This window comes from Rhinoraja longicauda, unplaced genomic scaffold (genome assembly GCF_053455715.1).
Source record: "Rhinoraja longicauda isolate Sanriku21f unplaced genomic scaffold, sRhiLon1.1 Scf000053, whole genome shotgun sequence".
Classification (NCBI taxonomy): domain Eukaryota; kingdom Metazoa; phylum Chordata; class Chondrichthyes; order Rajiformes; family Arhynchobatidae; genus Rhinoraja; species Rhinoraja longicauda.
This window is the reverse complement of record NW_027601271.1, coordinates 121912-144177: the sequence shown is the minus strand read 5'-3', so window position 1 is coordinate 144177 and position 22266 is coordinate 121912. Positions and strand designations below refer to the sequence as shown.

Sequence of the window (22266 nt, the reverse complement as noted above, 5' to 3'; positions counted from 1 at the left end):
GTAGTTGTATTAAAGTCGAGGTGGTGTTGGATGTCCTTTTCCGCATGTAGATAGGTAGATTTCTGGGGCCTGTGAAGAGATGTATCTAAGGCAATTGTTGAAAGTTAGAGAATAACTTTCGGGAGCCCTGTTTGAGATTTTTGTATCATCGTTAACCGTGGGTGAAGTGCCGAACATTTGAGGGTAGATAATGCTACCCACTTCTGTTTGAGAAGTGTTGCAAAGAAAAACCTGATAACTAGACTAGGAACCACGAGAAGCATAAACTATAGATTAGTACGCCTCGTGTTTGTGGTGAGACAGTACGGCAGAGGATATAAATTGGTAAGATGTATGTATATTTGTAAAGACAGATTTTTTAGGATAGTCACCATGGTTTTGGCTTTGGAGGTCGTCTTTCACAAATTTGTTTGGCTTTGTTGAAGATGGAACTGAGAAGGCTGGTGATGGCAGAGCCAGAGACAGTCTATACAGATTTCAGCCTATAAGATTCCCTGTGGTAGGTTAGATCTTATGGTGTCCTCGGGGAGATGCCTAACTGAATACAGAATTGGCTTGATTGCTGGGAGCCGAGTGACGATGTAAGATTGCTTTGCGTACTGGAGGCCTGTGAATGGTGCGCCACTTGAGGTCCATGTTGGGCTCACTGCTGTCTCGTCTGAAGAATGGGGATGTACAAGGTATGATGAGTAAGTTTGGACATGTAGGGTTGTTTGGTCGAACCAGGATGGGACGGAAATGCCTTGGAGAGTATCCAGGAGAACAATTACTTAATTCCTCAAAAATAGCACCGCGGGTAGATACTTGTGAAGGTAGCTTTTGGCACAGTGGCCTTAATCATTCGGGAAATTCAATATAGAAGTCGGAATATATGTTACAGTTGTACAATACATTGGCCGCACTTGTATTCTGTTCAGTTTAGTCATCCTATTACAGAAAATATAGCATTGAGATGGAAGGTTGTGCAAAGAAGATTTACACGGATGTTCCCAAAACCTGAGAACATGAGCCATAGAAAGAGGTTGGGCAGGCTAGAATTTATTATTTGGTGTGCAGGAGACATTATTCTTTGTTCATCTTCGGTCTGTCCAAAACCTGTTGACCTCCCAGCTCATTTGAAATGTTCAAGAGGGAATGTTGCCCCTTTCCAGATTGCAGGACTACAGGAGAGGAGGGGTTCGGCGGCGGGGGGGGGGGTGCACCGAGATAAAAGGTGGGACCGGGCAGAGGTCACCGAGAACAAAGGGGAACCCAGGGGAGGTCGCCAAAAACATTGGGACCCGGCAGAGGTATGACGAGGACATAGGGGCACCCAGGGATGATCACAGATAACGAAGATGGACCCAGCGTTGGTCGCCAAGAACGAAAGGGGACCCGGTGGGTGGGGGGGGGGGGGCGGTGTGTGTGTGTGGGGGGTTTGTGGCCACGTGCAGCAGTTAGAACTGTTTGATAAACGCGGCAACACTTGTGTACTGCCGAGGTGAGGTCTGCTGCCATGATGTTACGGGGATATGTACAAATCGAAGCATTTTACTGTACCTAGGTATATGTGGCAATAAACAAATGTTGAATATTGAAATTGAAGGGTGATCCTATAGAGATGTATAAGGTGTGTAGGAAGGACTGCAGATGCTGGTTTAAACCAAAATGCTGGAGTAACTAAGCGGAACAGGCAGCAACTTTGGAGAGAAGGAATGGGTGATGTTTCAGGTGGAGATCCATGCCAAATGTCCTAAGACGTTGGTGTGCTTTCTTGATCATTGTTTCAATATGGGTGTTCAAGATGAAGTTGTTGGTGATATTGACTCCTCGGAGTTTGAGGTTTTTTAAACTATCTCTACTTTGGCACCGTCAATGCAAACTGGGGTATGTGGACTGCTTCGTTTCTTTAAGTCTATTACTATCTCCTTCGCCTTGCTGACATTGAGAGAAAGTTTCTTATCTCGACACCAGGACAAGAAGTTCTCAATCTCCTTCCTATATTCCGTCTCATCATTATGTGTTATCCGGCGCATTATGGTAGTGTCGTCTGCGAATTTGAAAATGAAATGAGGTTTTTACACGGCTGCACAGTCATGAAGTAAAGAAGGGGGATGTGAACGCATCGTTGCAGAGCCCCCGTTTTGAGCATTAGTGTGGAGGATGATTTGTCGCCAATCCTCGCAGATAAGGGTCTGTTGGTCAGGAAGTCGATGATTCAGTTGCAGAGATGAGTATTGATACCAAATCCCACAAGTTTGGTGATCAGCTTGGATTGTATAATGGTATTAAACGCAGAACTGCAGTCTTTGAATAGGAGTCTTGACGTCGGTGACTCACTTATCCAGGTGTTCTAGGGATGAGCGTATGCCTATGGAGATGCCGTCGTCCGTGGACTTGTTGCGGTGGGAGTCAAACAGCAGTGGGTCAAGGCCGCTGGATAAAATTTAATGCGTTCCATAACTAGCCTCTCAAAACATTTCACGATGATGGATGTCAAGGCAACTGGACGGTAGTCCTTTAGGTGTGAGGTCTTGATTTTTTTCGGTGCTAGGATGATTGTGTTCTTGAAGCAGTTGGGTACCTCAGAACGGAGTAGGTAAAGATTAAATATGTCCATGAATAGTCCCGCTAGCTGGTCCACGCAGCTACTCAGGACAGGGCCAGGAACTCCGCCTGGGCCAGTTGCTTTTCGTTGGTTTACCCTCAGAAAGGCCGATCTAACATCTACAGTCTGCATGGGGAGAGGCACACTGCCTGTTGGCTGCTCGAAGTGAGCATAGAAAGCATTCAGTTCATTGTGCAGGCTCGCACTATCACCTGATGTTGCCTGACCTTGCTTTGCAGCCAGTTATCTTATTCAGACCGTGCCACGTTCTTCGTGTGTCCGAGTGATTATACTGCGACCCAAGTTTGTCCCGATATTGTCTCTTGGCATCCTTGACGGTTTTGCAGAGATAGCGGACCCCGAATCGTGTGACTTGTGTGCAGCTGACATGGTCTTAAGCTGTGAATGTACCTTGCGGTTCCTCCATGGTATCCGGTTGGGGAACACTCAGTTTCACTTTGCCTGCACGCAGTCGTCCACGCACTTGCTGCTGAAGTCAGTCACGGCAGTGGCGTACCCATTCAGGTTAGCTGCGGAATCCTTGAATCTGGACCAGCCCACTGACTCAAAGCAGTCGCGTAAGATATTATCCGTGCCCGTTGAGCAGCATTTCACAACTCTCTGTAATGGATCCTCCTGCTTCATTTTTTGTTTGTAAGCAGGGAGCACAGGCACAGCTAGGTGTTCAGATTTCCTTAGTTGGCTATGCCCAATTGAGCAGTTTAACACGTGTGTTCTCTCTGTCCCTATCCGTAACTATCTTAAACCTAATCGAACTGGGTCACTGGTCCCAAACGAATCCTCCACGAACACTTCATTCACTTGCCCTTCCCAATTTCCCAAGATCAAGATCAAGTGTTGCCCTCTCGCGTGTGGAGGCATCTGCATATAACTGGATTCTGCCCCTCTAGTTTCAAGAGGCCCATCCCTCCCGTCTGGTTCCATTTGACACCTACCAGTTTCTGTCCCACAATCGTTTTTCTTCCACTCCAATTCCCAAATCCACTAACAGTGGATTTATTTAATGCATTGAGTGGTGTACTGGTTAAAATTGCAGATTGGAATTTGTTTCATTGTAATAAAATGGCTGAATATTGTACTTTCAGAATGAAAATGTGAGCTTGTAAAGTTGAGCGTGTTATTTCCGTTTTTAGTTATTCTTGATGAGCCACTTCCTCCGTTGCCACAGTAATATTCTGTCTGAGCTGAAAGGAGTGTTACACATTTTTATCGTTTTCTTGTCACTGCTTCTCAGCAAAGAACGAGTGACCTCAGGAGCAAGAACGAAGTTGCAAACGACAACAAGGAGATTGGTTGCCATCAGAACGGAAAGAGAGACCACCGAACTCTGAAATTATTGGTCTTTTCACTTGTCATGGTACTTCAAATCTCACCAGACGATCAACAGTTCAGAGCACGTGCAAAATAGACATGGAAAGCTGTCACCTAATTGGACATTGGCCTAATGCGCAAAGAGGCTCTGAGTCCTGGAGGTGTCCAACAGTTCCAATGCAGGGTCCTCGCACCTCAAACCTCACGGTGAATGGAATGTTTCAGATAAGGGGTGATCTGAGAAAATGAAACAGGAGGACCGCTGAAAGGGGAGGATGCTTTGTAATTGAACGTAGAACTGCAAAGCACAAAAACGCCTTTGGCCCACGATGTCCATGCTGGTGATGAGGCCAGGGTAAACTAATCACCTGTGCCTGCATGTGATTCTTACCCTCCCTATCCATGTGCTTACCTAAAAGCTGCTTAAATGGCACGATCACATTTGCCCCCACCACCAGGTTTGGCAGCGCATTCCAGGCATTAACACGTTTCTCAATCTCAATTCTGCCCTCAACCTCCCACGCTCCATCGAAAGCAATCCAGGTTTATCCAACCTCTTCTTATGGCTAACACCCCCTAATCCAGGGGACAATTTGGTCAACATCTTTTGCACCATTTCCAAAGTTCCATGTGCTTACTGTAATTGGGGGATCATAACTGCACAAAAACTCAAAATTTACAGTTTGGGTAACAGGAAGTGTCATTTTTTACCCTAGTTAGACCCCAGTGTGGAAAACACCTGCAACAGCCACTGGGAAAAACAGCTGTTATTTCTATTAAATTATTAAGGATTGGAGTATTTCCAGAAATACTGGTGCTTTCGATATCAGATTGGAAGGTCAAGTGACAATTCAGTTCTGGTTAACTGCGCTATTGCACATTGGTGGTGATGAGACCTTCCTTCATGTGTGAACTGCGAAGAGGATGTTAGGAGCTTGCAGGGTGACCTGGACAGGTTGAGTGAGTGGGCAGATGCCTGGCAGATGCAGTATAATGTAGATAAATGTGAGGTTATCCACTTTGGCTGCATAAACGAGAAGGGAAATTATTATCTCAATGGTGTCTGGTTAGGTAAGGGGAAGTGCAGCGAGACCTGTGTGTCCTTGTACACCAGTCACTGAAACTTGGCGTGCAGGTACAGCTAGCAGTGAAGAAATCTAATGGCATGTTGGCCTTCATAACGAGAGGATTTCAGATTAGGAGTAAAGAAGTTCTTCTGTAGTTGTATAGGGCCCTGGTAAGACCATATCTGGAGTATTGTGTACAGTTTTGGTCTCCTAATTTGAGGAAGGACATCCTTGCAATTGAGGCAGTGCAGCGTAGTTTCACGAGATTCATCCCTGGGATGGCGGGACTGCCATATGAGGAAAGATTGAAAAGACAAGGCTTGTATTCACTGGAGTTTAGTAGGATGGAAGGGGATCTGAGAGAGACATATAAAATTGTAAAAGGACTGGACAAGCGAGATGAAGGAAAATTTTTCCCAATGTTGGTGGAGTCCACAACCAGGGGCCACAGTCTTAGAATAAAGGGGAGGCCATTTAAAACTGAGGTGAGAAGGAACTTTTTCACCCTAAGAGTTGTAAATTTGTGGAATTCTCTGCCGCGGAGGGCAGTGGAGGCCAAATCTCACTGGATGGATTTAAGAGAAACCTATATTGAGCTCTGGGGGCTAGTGGCATCAAGGGATATGGGGAGAAGACAGGCACGCGTTTCTGATTGTGGATGATCAGCCATGATCACAATGAATGTCGGTGCTGACTCGAAGGGCCGAATGGCCTCCTCCTGCACCTATTTTCTATGTTTCCATGTTTCTATTTCCAGTGGCCCAGCTAGAGAACATTTTCAGGTGTGGGAAATGTTTGGGAGCGCGGAACGGTTCACTGCGGTTCAAATGCACTCATGGAAGTCTGAGCTGATGGCCCATGGTGAACGATTTCTCAGATGAAGTTTTTCTTCCCTTCCTGTGTTCACAGATCTAAACTCCGCAATCTTCGCTTTCCTGTCAAACTGTGACGATCACCAGCTCTTACAGTTGACGAGATTCTACCGGGAACGACTGGAGCAGGCGATTAAAGAGGGTGTGGAGGGACTTGGCTTCATGCTAATGGCCGCGGATCACTTCACTGGGCGAGAGTATCATGTAAGTTGAAGGGACGCAGATTTCGTGCTGCTTCTAAGTTTAATGCAGACTGATAGAACCAATGTAAAGGAATGGCTGGAGAATTAAATATCAGGGGCCCATGTGGATCAAGTTCCACAAAGCAGTCTGGGGATGCAGCAACACTGAGCCTGCATCTGACCGACATAAGCTCACAGCTCCAACAGAAGTCCCCAATTGTCCTAGATTCCCATGTTTAGCCACATTCGGGCACCTCGTGGTACTGTGAGTGCAGATTGTAATAAGCTTGTCTTCCATGATGTTTCAAATACTTAGCCCAAATGCCCTGACAAGGGGTTGAAAAATCCCAGTGAATCCCGGCTTCCCGTAACATCTTCTGACCCAGTTCTCAGTCCCTCTGCCCTTTCTCCGGTACCCCAGCATAATTTCAACAAGCAATGCATGACGATTACCTCACCTTTAAAAAATTGATCTTGTGCAGTTGGGCATATTACATCATGTCTCGTGTTGCAGTTGCCTTTTCCTCATGAGTATTTCACAGTTTCAGTACCTGTTCAAAGAAATGGCAGAAGAGTTGAACAGGTACTTCGGATCTGCCTTCACGGAGGAAGTCACAAACAATCTCCCAGATGTACTAGAGGACAGAGGATCTGGGGAGACAGAGGAACTGAAAGAAATTTGCATTAGGCGACAAATAGTATTGGGTAGACTGATGGGACTGAAGGCTGATATATCCCCAGGGCCTGATGGTCTGCATCCCAGGGTAATTAAGGAGGTGGCTCTAGAAATCGAGGACGCATTGGTTTTCATTTTCCAACATTCAATAGATTCAGGATCAGTTCCTATGGATTGGAGAGCAGCTAATGTTAGCCCACTTTTCAAGAAAGGAGCGAGTGGGAAAACAGCGAAATATAGACAAGTTAGCCTGACATCGGTGGTGGGGAAGATACTGTTGTCAATTATTAAAGAGGTGATAAAGGCACATTTGGGTAGCAATAAAATGATTGGTCCAAGTCAGCAGGGAATTATGAAGGGGAAATCCTGCTTGACTAATTTTCTGGTATTTTCTGAGGATGAGACAAGTAAAATGGATGCAATAGATTCAGGATTCAGGATGTCGTGTATCTAGACTTTCAGACTTAACCCACAGCGGAGATTGGTGAGCAAAATTAGAGCAAATGGTATTGGGGGTAAGGTATTGACGGATAGGGAATTGGTTGGCAGACAGGAAGCAAGGAGTGGGAATAAAAGGGTCCGTTTCAAAATGGCAGGCAGTGGCGAGTTGAATGCCGCAAGGCAAGGTGCTGGGCCGCAACTATTTACCGTATATATTAATGGATTGGATGATGGAATTAGAAGTAACACCAGCAAGTTTGAAGATGACACAAAGCTGGGTGGCAGTATGAACTGTGAAGAGGATGTGAGGAGGTTGCAGGGTGACTTGGACTGGTTGAGTGAGTGGGCAGATGCATGGCAGATGCAGTATAATGTAGATAAATGTGAGGTTATCCACTTTGGCGGCAAATACAAGGAGGCAAATTATTATCTCTATGGTGTCAGATTGGGTAAAGGGGAAGAGCAACGAGACCTGGGTGTCCTTGTACACCAATCAGTGAAAGTAAGCATGCAGGAAGAGTAGGCAGCGAAGAAAGCAGTTTCCATGTTGGCCTTCATAATGAGAGGATTTGAGTATAGGAGTAAAGAGGTCCTTCTGCAGTTGTTTAGGGCCCTGGTGAGACCACATCTCGAGTATTGTGTGCAGTTTTGGTCTCCTAATTTGAGGAAGGACATCCTTGCTATTTAGGCAGTGCATCGCAGGTTCACGAGGTTAATTCCTGGGATGGCGGGAGTGTCATATGAGGAAAGATCGGAAAGACTGGGCTTGTATTCACTGGAGTTTAGAAGGATGAGAGGGGATCTTATGGAGATGTATAAAATTATAAAAGGACTGGACAAGCTAGATGCAAGAAAAATGTTCCCAATTTTGGGGGAGTCCAGAACCAGGGGCCGCAGACTAAGAATAAAGGGAAGGCCATTTAAAACTGAGGTAAGAAGATGCTTTTCCACGTAGAGAAGGCAGTGGAGGCCAATTTACTGAATGAATTGAAAAGAGAGTTAGACGGTTTTACGGGCTGGCAAAATCAAGGGATATGGGGAGAAGGCAGGCACAGGTTACTGATCGTGGATAATGAGCCATGATCACAATGAATGGCGCTGCTGGCTCGAAGGGCCAAATGGCCTCCTTTTACACCTATATTCTATGTTTCTATGATTACTGCGGTATAAAGAATATCATTAAAGAATATTTATTAACGATACAAACCTCGAAGGCAGCCGCCTAGTTAAATAATGACTGGATATCACTCTCCTTATATATAACCCCAAACTGTATGACACCAAAAATTCAAACCATACCTAACCATAACATTCCCTATTTGATTATTCCACTTCAAACATATTTCACTGCCTCACTCCCTGCGCACATGTCTCGTGCTCACTAGCTTCTCCTCGGTACCGGTTCCCCAGCTGAAAACAGACCCTTCATTGAGCCCAGTATTGACGTGTACGTTTCCTGCATTTAATCAGCACTTACCCAATGGAAGCTCAACACTGACCCTGTGGTAGTCAGACAGTGCTGGGTCAGTCTGTGTGCCGGGTGGGTCATTGCCAGCCTAATGATTGCACGGTGACAATGCCGCTGAGGGTCGTGACTCGGAATCGGTCCTTGTCTCCCGCTAGCTGCTTGCTTCCCTCTGCTCCTCAATATATTCAGCATTGTTCATTGCAGAGTGTGTCTGAGCTCGCAGAGAAGGGAAACCGAGCGGCCGGCTCCAAACTGCTACTGAATCTGGTGATGGAGAAGGGCTCCGGGGCACCAAGGGTGATGTGGGAATCCCTTGCGAAAATCGATCACACCCTTCCGAAGCTGAGCAGAATACTGAAGGAGATATTGACTCGTGGTATGGCGAACAATACACTCTGCGTTAAATTTCAGCTGTAAATGGTGTTGATCTTACAATTTTGAACAAAAAGGATCTTCTTCTTCTTCTTGCGTTTGAGGCAGCAGAAATTATGTAATGCCCTCCAGGTGCTGTAGCCAGTGCAATGTGATGTTGTCAAGGGTCGTGAGGTCTACCCCTCCTCCAGAGGACGGAGGACAGTGTAGTCGAAAATGTCGTGCTGCGCTGTTTGCTGGTCTGCTCCACACACGCAGGCTGCCAATGAACGCAACCCCCAACGATGCATGTTGGCGTTGAACTGGCCAACACCTGTGCGGAGCCGGTTCAGGGCAACCCTCTCTTTGCGGGGCATGTCCGAGCTGGGTGGGGCTGTGGTGTTCGGTGCGACAGTGAATTGAGGAGGTCGCGATGTCTGTTCCCAACTGGTTCTCCATGCTCCTAGTATGTTGAAACCGTAGCCACAGAGGGTCGCTGCATGACGGGAGAAAGGGTGACGAGATGACAGGCGTTGAAGTCCCAGTTGCTGTGAATCCTGGGTGAGGTGGTGCAAAGGATGTTTGGCGTCCGATGGGGCCTTGCACACCAGCCTATGAACTCTGCGAAGCTTGGCGGGTGCGATACCTGCGAGCACCGGCAGGAGATCCGTCGGAGTAGGGCGTAGGCAGCCGGTGATGATCCGCATGGTGTCGTTGAGGGTGGCATCTAGCTTGCTAGTATGAGCACTGCGGCACCATGCTGGGGCGGCCTACTCAGCGGTGCAGTACACGAGTGCAAGAACACTGGTTCGAAGAGTAGATGTCCTGGCACCCCATGACGATCCGGCCAAGCAACGCAGGAGGCTGTTCTTTGCCGAGACTTTAGCACGGAGAGATACAAGGTGTTGCTTGTAGGTCAGCGGTAGGTCCGAAGATCTGGCGGAAAGTCACCATCATTGCGCTACCGAAACAAAAAGGATCATAAACGTTAAGCACGATAGACACAAAATGCTGGATTAACTCAGCGGGACAGGCAGCCTCTCAGGTTAGAAGGAATGGGTGACGTTTAGTGTCGAGATCCTTCTTCAGATTCAAGGGAGTGGGAGACACCGAGATATGGAAGTGTAAAGAGTGAAAATGTACAAAGAGGATGGAAATCAGTGAAAATGTAGAATAGATCTTTGTTAGCTAGGAGAAGTTAACAACAAACCAAACAGATAAAATGTGATTAAGTACAGTCAGACTGGCCGATGAACTGTGAAGGGGGCAGGGTTGGAGAGAGGGAAAGCGAGGATGACTTGAAGTTAGAGAAGTCAATATTCATACCGCTGGGGTGTGAGCCACCATGTTAATACGTTAATCTGTTTAAACAGGAAATGGCCAGTTCGCCAACATGGACACGGGGCAAGGTTTATCTGAAGTGCCCACTCACCTGAAAGGTAAGTGATGGGATGGGGCTCCCATAACCTGCCTTTCACTCTGAAACTGAATGTCTGCCTTTTGCTGCCTGATCAGAATCTGTCAGAACTTGGGCGGTGGGCCTTCCTTGCTGGCTCGTGAGGACGGGGAACTATTTGTCTTTGTCACAATCCTAGGTCATTTTGTGGAGTCTCGATGTTTAATCAGATTCCTCCACGGGGAATCCAGCGACCGGCTGCTGTCTGTCAGTCAGCAAGTCACCGAATTCCATTCACGGTAGCGCTTCAGGAGAATCCCGAGAATCACTAAAACTTACTCGACTGAAGGAAAAATCGGAACCTCCCACTGCAAGAAGTGTTAAAATGCGGAGATGTACAGCAGAACCCGGACTAGCTGGGAGTTCCTGGGGAATTTCCTGCCTTCAGACGCCAGTTGCTACAAACAGAGGCGGTCGCAGTGATACAGAGTAGGGATGTGACGGAGGTTGTATAGGAAAGACAGGCTCAGCCTAGAGAAGGAAAGAGATTGTGTTCAATGGCGCTGGCTCTGTCCTCAGAACAGTGGTCTATATGGATTCCTGCTTTTCAAGAAAGGACCGAGAGAGAAAACGGGGAATTACAGACCAGTTAGCCTGATATCGGTGGTGGGGAAGATGATGGAGTCAATTATTAAAGAGGTAATAACTGCATTTGGATAGCAGTAAAAGGATAAGTCCAAGTCTGCATGGATTTATGAAATGGAAATCATGCTTGACTAATCTTCTGGAATGTTTGAGAATGCGACAAGTCAAGTGGATGAAGCTGAGCCAGTGGATGTAGTGTATCTAGACTTTCAGAAAGCCTTTGATAAGGTCCCACACGGGAGATTGGTGAACAAAATTAGAGCACATGTTATTGGGGGTAGGGTGTTGACATGGATAGAGACTTAGTTGGCAGACAGGAAGCAAAGAGTAGGAGTAAACGGATCATTTTCAGAATGGCAGGCAGTGGCGAGTGGAGTGCCGCAAGGCTCGGTGTTGGATCCGCTACTATTCACCATGTTTCCAAATACACAGGACAAGATGTTAGAAATCCAAAGTGCCAAATGTCAACTTGCTCCCGGTGTTAATGGGAGGCCTATGCACTCACCTATTCTCCGATGTTGAGAAAGGCTAGGCAGACACGTCATTGGGGTTATCAAGTGGGCACCTACTTTCATCGATGTTTCGCTGATTGGACCCACGACGTCTCCAGTAGGCTCAGCAGTGCTTTCTGGCATCCCAGAACCACCCCCTCTACATCTGCCTAGCCGGCTTATTTGGGAGGCCAGATGGGTCTTTCCTCTTCAGCCAGAGCCACTGGCTACTCCGCTCTGCCACCTGTGATGTTTCCTTGATAGCCTGGCGTAGGGCTTGTCCGCTGATCCCCAGGTCCTTCATCAGTCTTACGGTAGATGTTGCCACAAATCCTCGACATCCAACTTCTACCGGGCAGATCTTTGCTCTCCAGCCCCGCTGTTCTGCCTCTGCTGCAAGCTCTGTGTAGCGCAGTTTCTTTCTTTCAAAGGCTTCCTGCACAGCATCCTCCCAAGGGACTGTGAGCTCCACAAAATACACCATGCGCTGAGAGTTGGACCAGAGGACAAGATCAGGCCTCTGGTGGAACTGTAAGCCGTTGGTCCACATCCACCAGCATCTGCCAGTCCCGGGCTGCCTCCAGCTGTCCAAACCTTGTCCTTGGTGGAATTTTTCGTTGCTTTAGTTCCCCCTCCCGAACAAAGGCAATTGGCATAACTGGGTTGGTTGTTCTGGGCGGCAGAGCATTGTTGGTTGTTCTCCTGCTTTCCAGAGTCGCTGCCAGTCATTTGAGCACTTGATTATGTCTCCAGGTGTACCGTCCTTGGGAGAGGCTTACTTTACACGCAGTGAGGATGTGCTTAAGCATAGCTGGTGTTGAACACAGGGGGCATGATGGATCTTCGCCCAGCCATTGGTTGAGATTTGGGCTAGGAAGGACATCATAGGTTGCCCGAATGAGGAAGCTTATCCTGCTCGCCTCCATCTCCCACATGTCCTTCCAGCTGATCTTCCGCTTTTCCACACTCTCCCATCTCATCCACTGGCCCTGTTTAGCTTGCGACACAGCCTTGGCACACCTACTCGACTCCTCCTGTCGGTGGACTTCGGCCGTGACCAACCTCCGGCGCTCCAGTGAGGATGCCTTGTTCCAGCAAGGTCGCTTTTCGCCAAGCCCCAAGCCACTTCGTCCGTGTTGGACTTGGTGGAGAGCAGATTTTGCCTGCTGTGTCGCATTCTTAGCCATCCACTTCCTTCCTGTTGCCAGGGTTGGGGCAGCAGCTCGGATGACAGTGTCCCTCGATTCGGCCAGGGTCATCTCTAGTCTGACTTTGGTGCACTTGAACTCCTCTGTGAGGCTAGAGAGAGGCAGCTGAAGTACCCCCATGACCGTACAGGCCTACGTTGCTCAGGCATCGAGGAACACCTAACCACTTTCTCACAAAGTATATATATTAAAGATTTCGGTGAAGGAATTAGAAGTAACACTAGCATGTTTGCACATGACACAAAGCTGGCTGGCAGTGTGAACTGCGAAGAGGCTGTTATGAGGTTGCAGGGACAAGTTGAGTGAGTGGGCAGATGCATGGCAGATGCAGTATAATGTAGATAAATGTGAGGTTACCCACTTTGGCAGCAAAAACAAGGAGGCAGATTATTATCTCAATGGTCAGGTTAGGCAAGGGGGAAGTGCAGCGAGACTTGGGTGTCACCAGTCACTGAAAGTTGGCGTGCAGGTACAGCAGGCAGTGAAGAAAGGTAATGGCATGTTGGCCTTCATAACGAGAGGATTTCAGTATAGGAGTAAAGAGGTTCTTCTGCAGAAGTATAGGTCCCTGGTAAGACCACATCTGGAGTATTGTGTACAGTTTTGGTCTCCTAATTTGAGGAAGGACATCCTTGTAATTGAGGCAGTGCAGCATAGGTTCACGAGATTGATCCCTGGGATGGCGGGACTGTTAGACAATAGGTGCAGGAATAGGCCATTCAGCCCTTCGAGCCAGCACCGCCATTCAATGTGATCATGGCTGTCCTATGAAGAAATATTGAAAAAAACTATGCTTGTATTCACTGGAGTTTAGAAGGATGAGAGAGGATCTTATAGGGACATATAAAATTATAAAGGGACTGGACAAGCTAGATGCAGGAAAAATCTTCCCAATTTTGGGGAGTCCAGAACCAGGGGCCACAGTCTTCGAACCAGTGGATGGCATTTAAAACTGAGGTGAGAAGGACCTTTTTCCCCCAGAGAATTGTGAATTTGTGGAAATCTCTGCCACCGAGGGCAGTGGAGGCTAAATCACTCGTTGAATTTAAGAGAGTGTTAGATAGAGCTCTGAGGGGGGCTAGTGGAATCAAGGGATATGGGGAGAAGTCAGGCACAGGTTACTGATTGTAGATGATCAGCCATGATCACAATGAATGGCGGTGCTAGCTCGAAGGGCCAAATGGCCTCCTCCTGCACCTATTTTCTATGTTTCTATGACAGGAGAACCTGCAACACGGTGGCAAAGTGAATATAATTCAATGGTTGGGATTAGATGTAATATTTATCTGATGGTGTGGTGGACACGGACTGGATAAAGGCCCAAAAGTACATTAGGAGATGAATACAGAATTGGGCCCGCATTGACAATGTGCTGTGGGAGGTTGGGCAGCGAGAATGTCATATGACTTTGTTGATGGAACATACGAAGCTGGTAATACAAGTCCAATCCCTTGGCCAGTCCAGATATTCCAGGAAATGGACTGGGAAACTCCATTAAATGTCATGAGCTGTAGGTTAGAATAGGTCCATTCACAAACTGCCTTCCCTTCTCACAATCAATCTGACTATCCGAGGTGAGCATCATCATCCTGATACACGTGTGGTTCAGTGATGTTACAGAGCCGCAGGTTTGCTGTCTTAAAGCGCCTGAGACCCCCAGCTCAATACTAACTACGCGTGTGGAGTTTGCACCTTCTCCCTGTGACCACGTGGGTTCTCTCCGGGTGCTTACATTTCCTCCCAAATTCCCAAGACATGCAGTTTGCATGTTAATTCGCTTCTGGCAAATTGTCCCTCGTGCGAAGAAAAGGAGTAGTGGAGTTTATCGATGATCGGCGTGGGATTGGTTGGGGGAAAGACCTGTTTCCTCTTAACTTAAGTAAAACTAAATTAAACTAATCTATACGAAGCCCAATAAATTGTAATTGATCTCCTCGACTGTTACCCTGTGCAGTGTTTCCAAGTTCAGTTGATCAGTGAAGGCAAGTGCCCATATTCAGGCCCCATAGCCACTATCCAGAATAGGGCGTGTGCTTGGTGCTCCGTGAACCAATCTTCACTCTGTTAATAAAGCGGCCAATGCGGCCTTAAGCATCCGGAATTACATTTGGGCTGTTGAAATATTTCCCGGCCAATGTTCATTTTCAGCCTCTCTATCTCTGATTTTCCAACGGTTCAGTTAAAAACATCCCCCTAGGATTTTTGCAGAACACATGTTGGGTGTTTCACCTTCACCAGAATAGATACAGACATGCTGTCTCTATGTCCACAGATATTCAACAGAAACACAAGGAGACTCTGCGGGCACAGACTCAAACAATGAGAGTGAATACGATCCTGATGAGGGAGAAGGTGAAGGTTTTCCAGCTGGTTGATCAATACGTTGAGCTCGCGGTCATCTCCACTGTTCGAGATTGGACACTGGTGGAACATGAGCTGCTGGCAAGAGGCCGGGACCATGAGGAATGGAGAGAGAAACATCTCCGGAGAGAGCTTGAAAAAATCCGGATTGATCAATTATTCCAGAAAAGTTTCCTCGAGGAATTTAAGAGATTATGGTTTAGGGACAAATCTGGGAATTCAGCAGCCGTGGCTGGCGTTCCGGGGATCGGAAAAACAACAATGGTGCAAAAGATTGTTTATGATTGGGCCACTGGAAAAATATACCGAAACTTCCAGTTTGTCTTCAGTTTCAAATTCCGGGAATTAAACACAATTGACTGCCAAATAAACCCGAGGCTTCTAATTCTGGATCAGTATCCATACTTTGGGAATATCCTGGGAGAGGTCTGGAAGAACCCAGAGGGATTGCTGTTTATATTCGACGGTCTGGATGAATTCAAGGGCAGGATCGATTTTGCTGACAGTCGGAGAGAGACAGAACCTCAGCACATGTGTCCAGATCCCGAGTGGTGGTGTGAAGTGTCTGACATTGTGTACAGTTTAATCCAGCACAAGCTGCTGCCAGGGTGTTCAGTGCTAGTGACCACCCGACCCACTGCGTTACATTTACTGGAAAAGGCAGAGATCAGTGTCAGGGCTGAAATCCTGGGATTTTATAGTGAGGAACGGAAGGAATATTTCACCAGGTGTTTTGAAGATCAGACGGTGGCAGCAGCTGTTTTCAAACACGTGGAGGAGAACGAGATCCTGTACACCATGAGCTACAACCCCTCCTACTGCTGGATCCTCGCCCTGACACTGGGCCCCTTCTTCACACAAACACACCGGGACCCGCAGCGAGTTCCCAAGACCATCACCCAACTATATTGCTACTTTATTTACAACATCCTGAAAAACCACGGCCGTGAGATTGAGAGCCCCCGTGAGGTGTTACTGAGGGTTGGTCAGATGGCCTTCACTGGAGTGTCCGAGAAGAACATTGTGTTCACAGATGGAGATTTGATCAAGTACAATCTGCAGCCTTCCCAGTTCCTGTCCGGGTTCCTGATGGAACTTTTGGAGAGAGAGGATTCAGCCCGGAGCGTGGTGTACACCTTCCCACACCTCACCATCCAAGAGTTTGTAGCCGCACTCGCACAATTCCTGACTGCAGATAGCAGGAATACGCTGAAACTCCTGTCTGAAGCCCACAGCGCGACAGACGGGCGATTTGAGGTATTTCTCCGTTTTGTCGCTGGTCTCTCCTCCCCACGGTCAGCTCGGGTCCTGGAGGAGTTTCTGGGTCCATTTCGTCATCAAACAACCTGCCGAGTGATTGACTGGGTGAAGGAGGAGGTTAAACGCCAGGCTGGAAACACAGGGGAGGACGCTGGTAAACGGAGGCTCCTGAACGCGCTGCACTACCTGTTTGAGTCTCAGAATCCTGCACTTGCTCAGCAGACACTGGGATCTGTGGAAATACTTTCATTCCGTGGACAGGGACTGACCCCGATTGACTGCGCGGTCCTGTCTCATGTCATCAGGCACTGTGATACAATCAAACACCTCAATCTGTGGAAGTGCCGCATTCAGTGTGAAGGTCTCCAGCGGCTGGGACCGGTTCTGCACAAGTGTCAGCACTTGGGGTAACTGTCCGTTTGACGCGAACACTGACCTGTAAAATTGTTTCACTATTTTGTTCTTCCGTCCAGCAACCTTTCTACGGGGCCGGCCGTCACTGTGCACGGCACCCCTCCTCTTTTACACTACCAGGATCGCTGGTGGTCTACTCCGTCCCCCCCTCCATCGGGTCGCCGGTGGTCTACTCCGTCCCCCTCTCACCCGGGTCACCGGTGGTCGACACCGTCCCCCCTCCACCAGGTTACCGGTGGTCGACTCCGTCCTCCCTCCACCAGGTTACCGGTGGTCGACTCCGTCCTCCCTCCCCCGAGTCACCGGTGGTCCACTCCGCCCAACCCCTCCCCTGGGTCACCCGTGGTCGATTCCGTTCCCCCCTCCACCCCCCTCCCTCCCCCGGGTTGCTGGTGGTCGATTCCGTTCCCCCTCCACCCTCCTCCCTCCTCCGAGTCGTTAGTGGTCGACTCCTTCCCGCCCTCATCTCTCCCACGGGTCGCTGGTGGTCGATTCCGTTCCCCCTCCTCCCTCCCGCGGGTCACCGATAGTCGGTTCCGTCTCCCTTTCCCGGGTTGCTGGTGGTCGACTCCACCGCCCCCCCCCCCCTCCCCGGGGTCACCGATGGTAGCTGCCGTTCTCCCTCCCCCACGTCACGTGTGTTGCAGGCGTTCTCTGCACGGGGACATTTCCCAGTCGCCGGGGAATGAGAATAAATGGTAAAAGTCACCAAACACCACAACGACAGAGATTTATTCAACAATTTGCTGAGGCGCTTCCAGATATATCAGTTTCGGAGAAGTTATCTCAGCCCCGGGGTTTGTATCAGTTTGTTCCTTACTCTGTCTGTTTGTGTTTAGATTGGGATACATCGACCTGGGTGATTCAGGAGCGCTTCCAGATATATCAGTTTCGGAGAAGTTATCTCAGCCCCGGGGTTTGTATCAGTTTGTTCCTTACTCTGTCTGTCTGCGGCTCTGAGGAACCCGGACTGTAAAATACAGAGACTGGGGTAAGTCCCAGACTGTCAGAGATTGTGTTTACAGTCACTGGGTGTCTGACACTGAACATTAATATCATCAGTAATTGTGTCACTGATAAACACTGGGGATTTGCACCGTCTCCTGTCTCTCTGTGTCCCTCACCCTCACTCTCTCTCTCATCTCCAGGCTGAACAATGTCGGTCTCACAGATTCTGGAGCCGAGGATCTCGCCTCCGCTCTCAGTACAAACACCGCACTGACGCAGCTGGATCTGAGTGGGAATAATCTGGGAGATTCCGGAGTGAAACTGGTGTCTGCAGCTTTCAGGAACACGGACTGTAAAATACAGAGACTGAAGTAAGTCCTAGACTGTTAGAGATTGTGTTTACAGTCACTGAGTGTCTGACACTGAACATTAATATCATCAGTAATTGTCTCGCTGATAAACACTGTGGATTTGCACTGTCTCCTGTCTCTCTGTGTCCCTCACCCTCACTCTCTCTCATCTCCAGGCTGTGCAGTGTCGGTCTCACAGATTCTGGAGCCGAGGATCTCGCCTTCGCTCTCAGTACAAACACCTCACTGACGGAGCTGGAGCTGAGTGAGAATAATCTGGGTGACTCAGGAGTGAAACTGGTGTCGGCGGCGCTGGGGAACCCGGACTGTAAAATACAGAGACTGGGGTAAGTCCCAGACTGTCAGAGATTGTGTTTACAGTCACTGGGTGTCTGACACTGATCATTAATATCATCAGTAATTGTGTCACTGATAAACACTGGGGATTTTCACCGTCTCGTGTCTCTCTGTGTCCCTCACCCTCACTCTCTCTCATCTCCAGGCTGGGCAGTGTCGGTCTCACAGATTCTGGAGCCGAGGATCTCGTCTCCGCTCTCAGTACAAACACCTCACTGACGGAGCTGGAGCTGGGAAACAACTCCCTCACAGACCGATCTGTTCCCGGTCTCCGCCGCCTCATACTGAACCTCCCGAGACTGGAGCTTATCTGGTGGGTGTTTGTGTTAATGTTTATTGTGATAAAATATCTGGGGATGTGCGGGCTTCTCCTGTGATTTATTTCTGTGAGTGTTGTTGAAATATCAACCACAGTCCCTGTTCCTGACACTGATGTTTAATCTGTTTATTTTGTCTTTATTCCTGGGCTTGTTTCAGGCTGTCGGGGAATACGTTCAGTGCAGATGGACGGAACCAGCTGAAGAGTCTGCGAGGAATCAGATCCGGACTGAGTGTGGACGTGTGAACATCTCGGGGTGTAAACGTCACCGCCCTGGGGACGGGAATATTGTTGGCCGAATCCCCGCCCTCCCCTTTAAACGGCCGCCCTCCCCTTTAAACTGTCGCCCTCCCCTTTAAATTGTCGCCCTCCCCTTTAAACTGTCACCCTCCCCATTAAAAGTCCGCCCTTCCCTTTAAACGGCATTCAAATCCGGTTCTTCCCCCCAGTGGGGGACCGGGGAATTGCATCTGGACCTGCAAGGTCTCGGATGTGTCTTTCTTTATCATAGACAATAGACAATAGGTGCAGGAGGAGGCCATTCTGCCCTTCGAGCCTGTACGCACCGCCATTCAATGTGATCATGGCTGATCATTCTCAATCAGTACCCCGTTCCTGCCTTCTCCCCATATCCCCTGACTCCGCTATCCTTAAGAGCTCTATCTAGCTCTCTCTTGAATGCATTCAGAGAATTGGCCTCCACTGCCTTCTGAGGCAGAGAATTAATCGCACAGATTCACAACTCTCTGACTGAAAAAGTTTTTCCTCATCTCAGTTCTAAATGGTCGACCCCTTATTCTTAAACTGTGGCCCATTGTTCTGGACTCACCCAACATTGGGAACATGTTTCCTGCATCTAACGTGTCCAACCCCTTAATAATCTTATACGTTTCGATAAGATCTCCTCTCATCCTTCTAAATTCCAGTGTATACAAACCTAGTCGCTCCAGTCTTTCAACACATTTATATTTCAACAGAATATAAATGTTGAGCAGGGACGTGCTATATTCAAAGGACAGAAATCAATAAATCACAAATAAACCACGAATTGGACGTTACATGGAAAATGTGTTTTTCTGGGTCTTTGGGTTGTCACGCCTTTCATTGTTATTGGAGCTCTCCCCCTTAACTCAAGCCGAATGCTACCGCAGTAGCAGCTTCACCTCAAGACATCAACATCTTAGCAAAGCTGCAGGAAGCAGTTTCATTTGGATGAATTAATTGGCTGTAAGTCCCGTTGATATCCTGGTACGTTTCTGCATTCTGGTTTGTAAAATATAAAAATGTGGATTTTGCAGATCCATTCACTGCAGTCTATTTGTGAGATTTCGATAAACTATCCTGAGATCTTCACACGCTTGTAACATGTAGCACGGACCTGAGTTCGATATTGCTTCTTGCATCCTTAACCACGGACACTTGATCACACTTTACACTTTCTCATTGGTTTCCTTTAGTGAAACTGGCCTTTCACTGTCGGTTGTGGTCAGAATGGGGGGGTTTGGAGCGTAGCCTTCAGATCCCAGTATCTACTGATTTGGAAGCAACTCCGGACAATGAGGAAAGTTTCAACCAGTTGCCCTCTGTTCTGTGGATGGATGTTAGCACTGCCCCGTCTCTGCCTTACTCTCTCTCTCTCTCTCTCTCTCTCTCTCTCTCTCTCTCTCTCTCTCTGACTCCCTATATTTATTCCAGTTGCTACAAATTCCAAAATGCAGATTGTATTAGTTCAATTTATGAATCCTACATAAATAAATATTTAAGTTGCTGCATATTCCAAAATGCAGATTGTATTATTTCAATTTATGAATCCTACATAAATAAATATTTAAGTTGCTACATATTCCAAAATGAAGATTGTATTAGCTCAAGTTATGAATCCTACATAAATAAATATTCATTTAAGTTGCTGCATATTCCAAAATGCAGATTGTATTAGTTCAAGTTATGAATCCTACATAAATAAATATTCATTTAAGTTGCATATTCCAAAATGCAGAATGTATTTGTTCAAGTTATGAATCCTACATAAATAAAAATGTATTTCAGTTGCCACATATTCCAAAATGCAGAATGTATTTGTTCAATTTATGCATCCTACATAAATAAATATTTTGGATAACACACAACAATTGTTTATTCTTTATCCCTTAAGCAATAAAATAATAATAATAATAATAATATATTTATTTTATATAGCGCCTTAACACATGCACAAAGCGCTTTACAAATACAATTAACATAGAAACAAACAGACAAACAGACAAACTATCCTGACGGAAAAGCGGCGAATAATCAACGCCAGCGTCCTCTCACGTCAGGGTCCGGCAGTAGACATTAAAGAACACAAGACACACAGATACAATTTTTTACACAAAACAGCCATCACAGTGATTGCTCTAGGCACACCCTCACTGTGATGGAAGGCAAAGTCTTATCTCCTCCTCGTTCTTCTCCCGTGGCGCCACGAGGCGATCGAGGCTCCCAACCCCTTGAAGCCCCCACCGGGCGATGGAAAGTCCCAGGGTCGAGCCGAGCAGGCCGATGAAAGTCCTGAGCCCCCACCGGGCGATGGAAAATGCCGCGGCCGAGCCACGCAGGGCGATGAAGGGCCTGCGGGCGGGATGATCGTGCCTCGTGCTTCGGGGCGGTCGAAGCTGCTACGGCTGGAGCTCCCGAAAGCCGGTCGCCAGCCAGGGACCTGCGAACTCCCGATGTTGCGGTCTGCAGGGCCCACGGCCGAAGCCTCCGAGATGGTAAGTCCAGGCCCTGCGACCGGAGTCTTCAAGGTCGATCCCAGCTGGAGGCCGCCGACTCCACGATGTTAGGCCGTTGCGCGAACGGAGATACGACACGGTAAAGGTCGCATCTCCGTTGAGGAGGAGATTTAAAAAAAAGGTTTCCCCCAACCCCCCCACCACCCCCTACATACACAGAATTAAAAATAAAACAAAACGTACATTTAACATCAACAATGACAGAAAAACACAAAAAAAAAACGGAGAGACTGCCGGTGAGCCGCAGCTGCAGAACACAGCCACGCCCCTAAAAGAGGCAAGTGCTCTCTCTCTCTCTCTCTCTCTCAACACACACACACACACACACAGTCTGTGTCTTTCTCTCTGACTCTCTATATTTATTCCAGTTGTTACATATTCCAAAATGCAGATTGTATTAGTTCAACTTAGGAATTCTACAGAAAGAAACATTTCCCCCCCCTGGCAACAGATGACGCTCTGCGCTGTGGCGCGGCGGCCAATCGGCGGTCTCGTTCTGCCCATGCAACAGGAGACGCAAAAGGCATGTGCGCGGCGGCCAATCAGAGTTGCTCTTTCCACCCTGGCAACAGACGACGACTAAGGCATAGGCGCGGCGGCCAATCAGAGGTCCCGTTCTACCCAGTGGGCGCGGTGGCCAATCACAGGTGCTCTTTCTCCCCTGGCATCAGATAACGCTTTGCGCTGCAGCGCGGTGACCAATCAGAGGTGCTCCTTCTCCCCTGGCAAAAGATGACGCCTTAGACATGGGCGCGGCGGCCAAT

General features: G+C 48.0%; 1 protein-coding gene across 5 annotated transcripts in view; it reads left to right on the top strand.

The window, feature by feature from the left end:
- The window catches only part of LOC144612512 (NACHT, LRR and PYD domains-containing protein 3-like), a 286610-nt gene extending 265817 nt beyond the window's left edge, over window positions 1-20793 (top strand). For 2 of the 5 annotated variants that reach the window (XM_078432098.1, XM_078432099.1), the window contains exons 3-10: window positions 5896-6062; window positions 8830-9001; window positions 10350-10415; window positions 14989-16744; window positions 17900-18070; window positions 18226-18396; window positions 18552-18719; window positions 18884-20793. In XM_078432098.1, coding sequence (XP_078288224.1) covers window positions 5896-6062; window positions 8830-9001; window positions 10350-10415; window positions 14989-16744; window positions 17900-18070; window positions 18226-18396; window positions 18552-18719; window positions 18884-18971 — 2759 coding nt within the window. In that variant the 3' untranslated portion in view covers window positions 18972-20793. Of the gene's footprint in view, window positions 1-5895; window positions 6063-8829; window positions 9002-10349; window positions 10416-14988; window positions 16745-17590; window positions 17668-17899; window positions 18071-18225; window positions 18397-18551; window positions 18720-18883 lie in introns of those variants that run through there. The other 3 variants (XM_078432100.1, XM_078432101.1, XM_078432102.1) reach the window with 3 other exon arrangements.
- Window positions 20794-22266: the final 1473 nt, after the last annotated feature.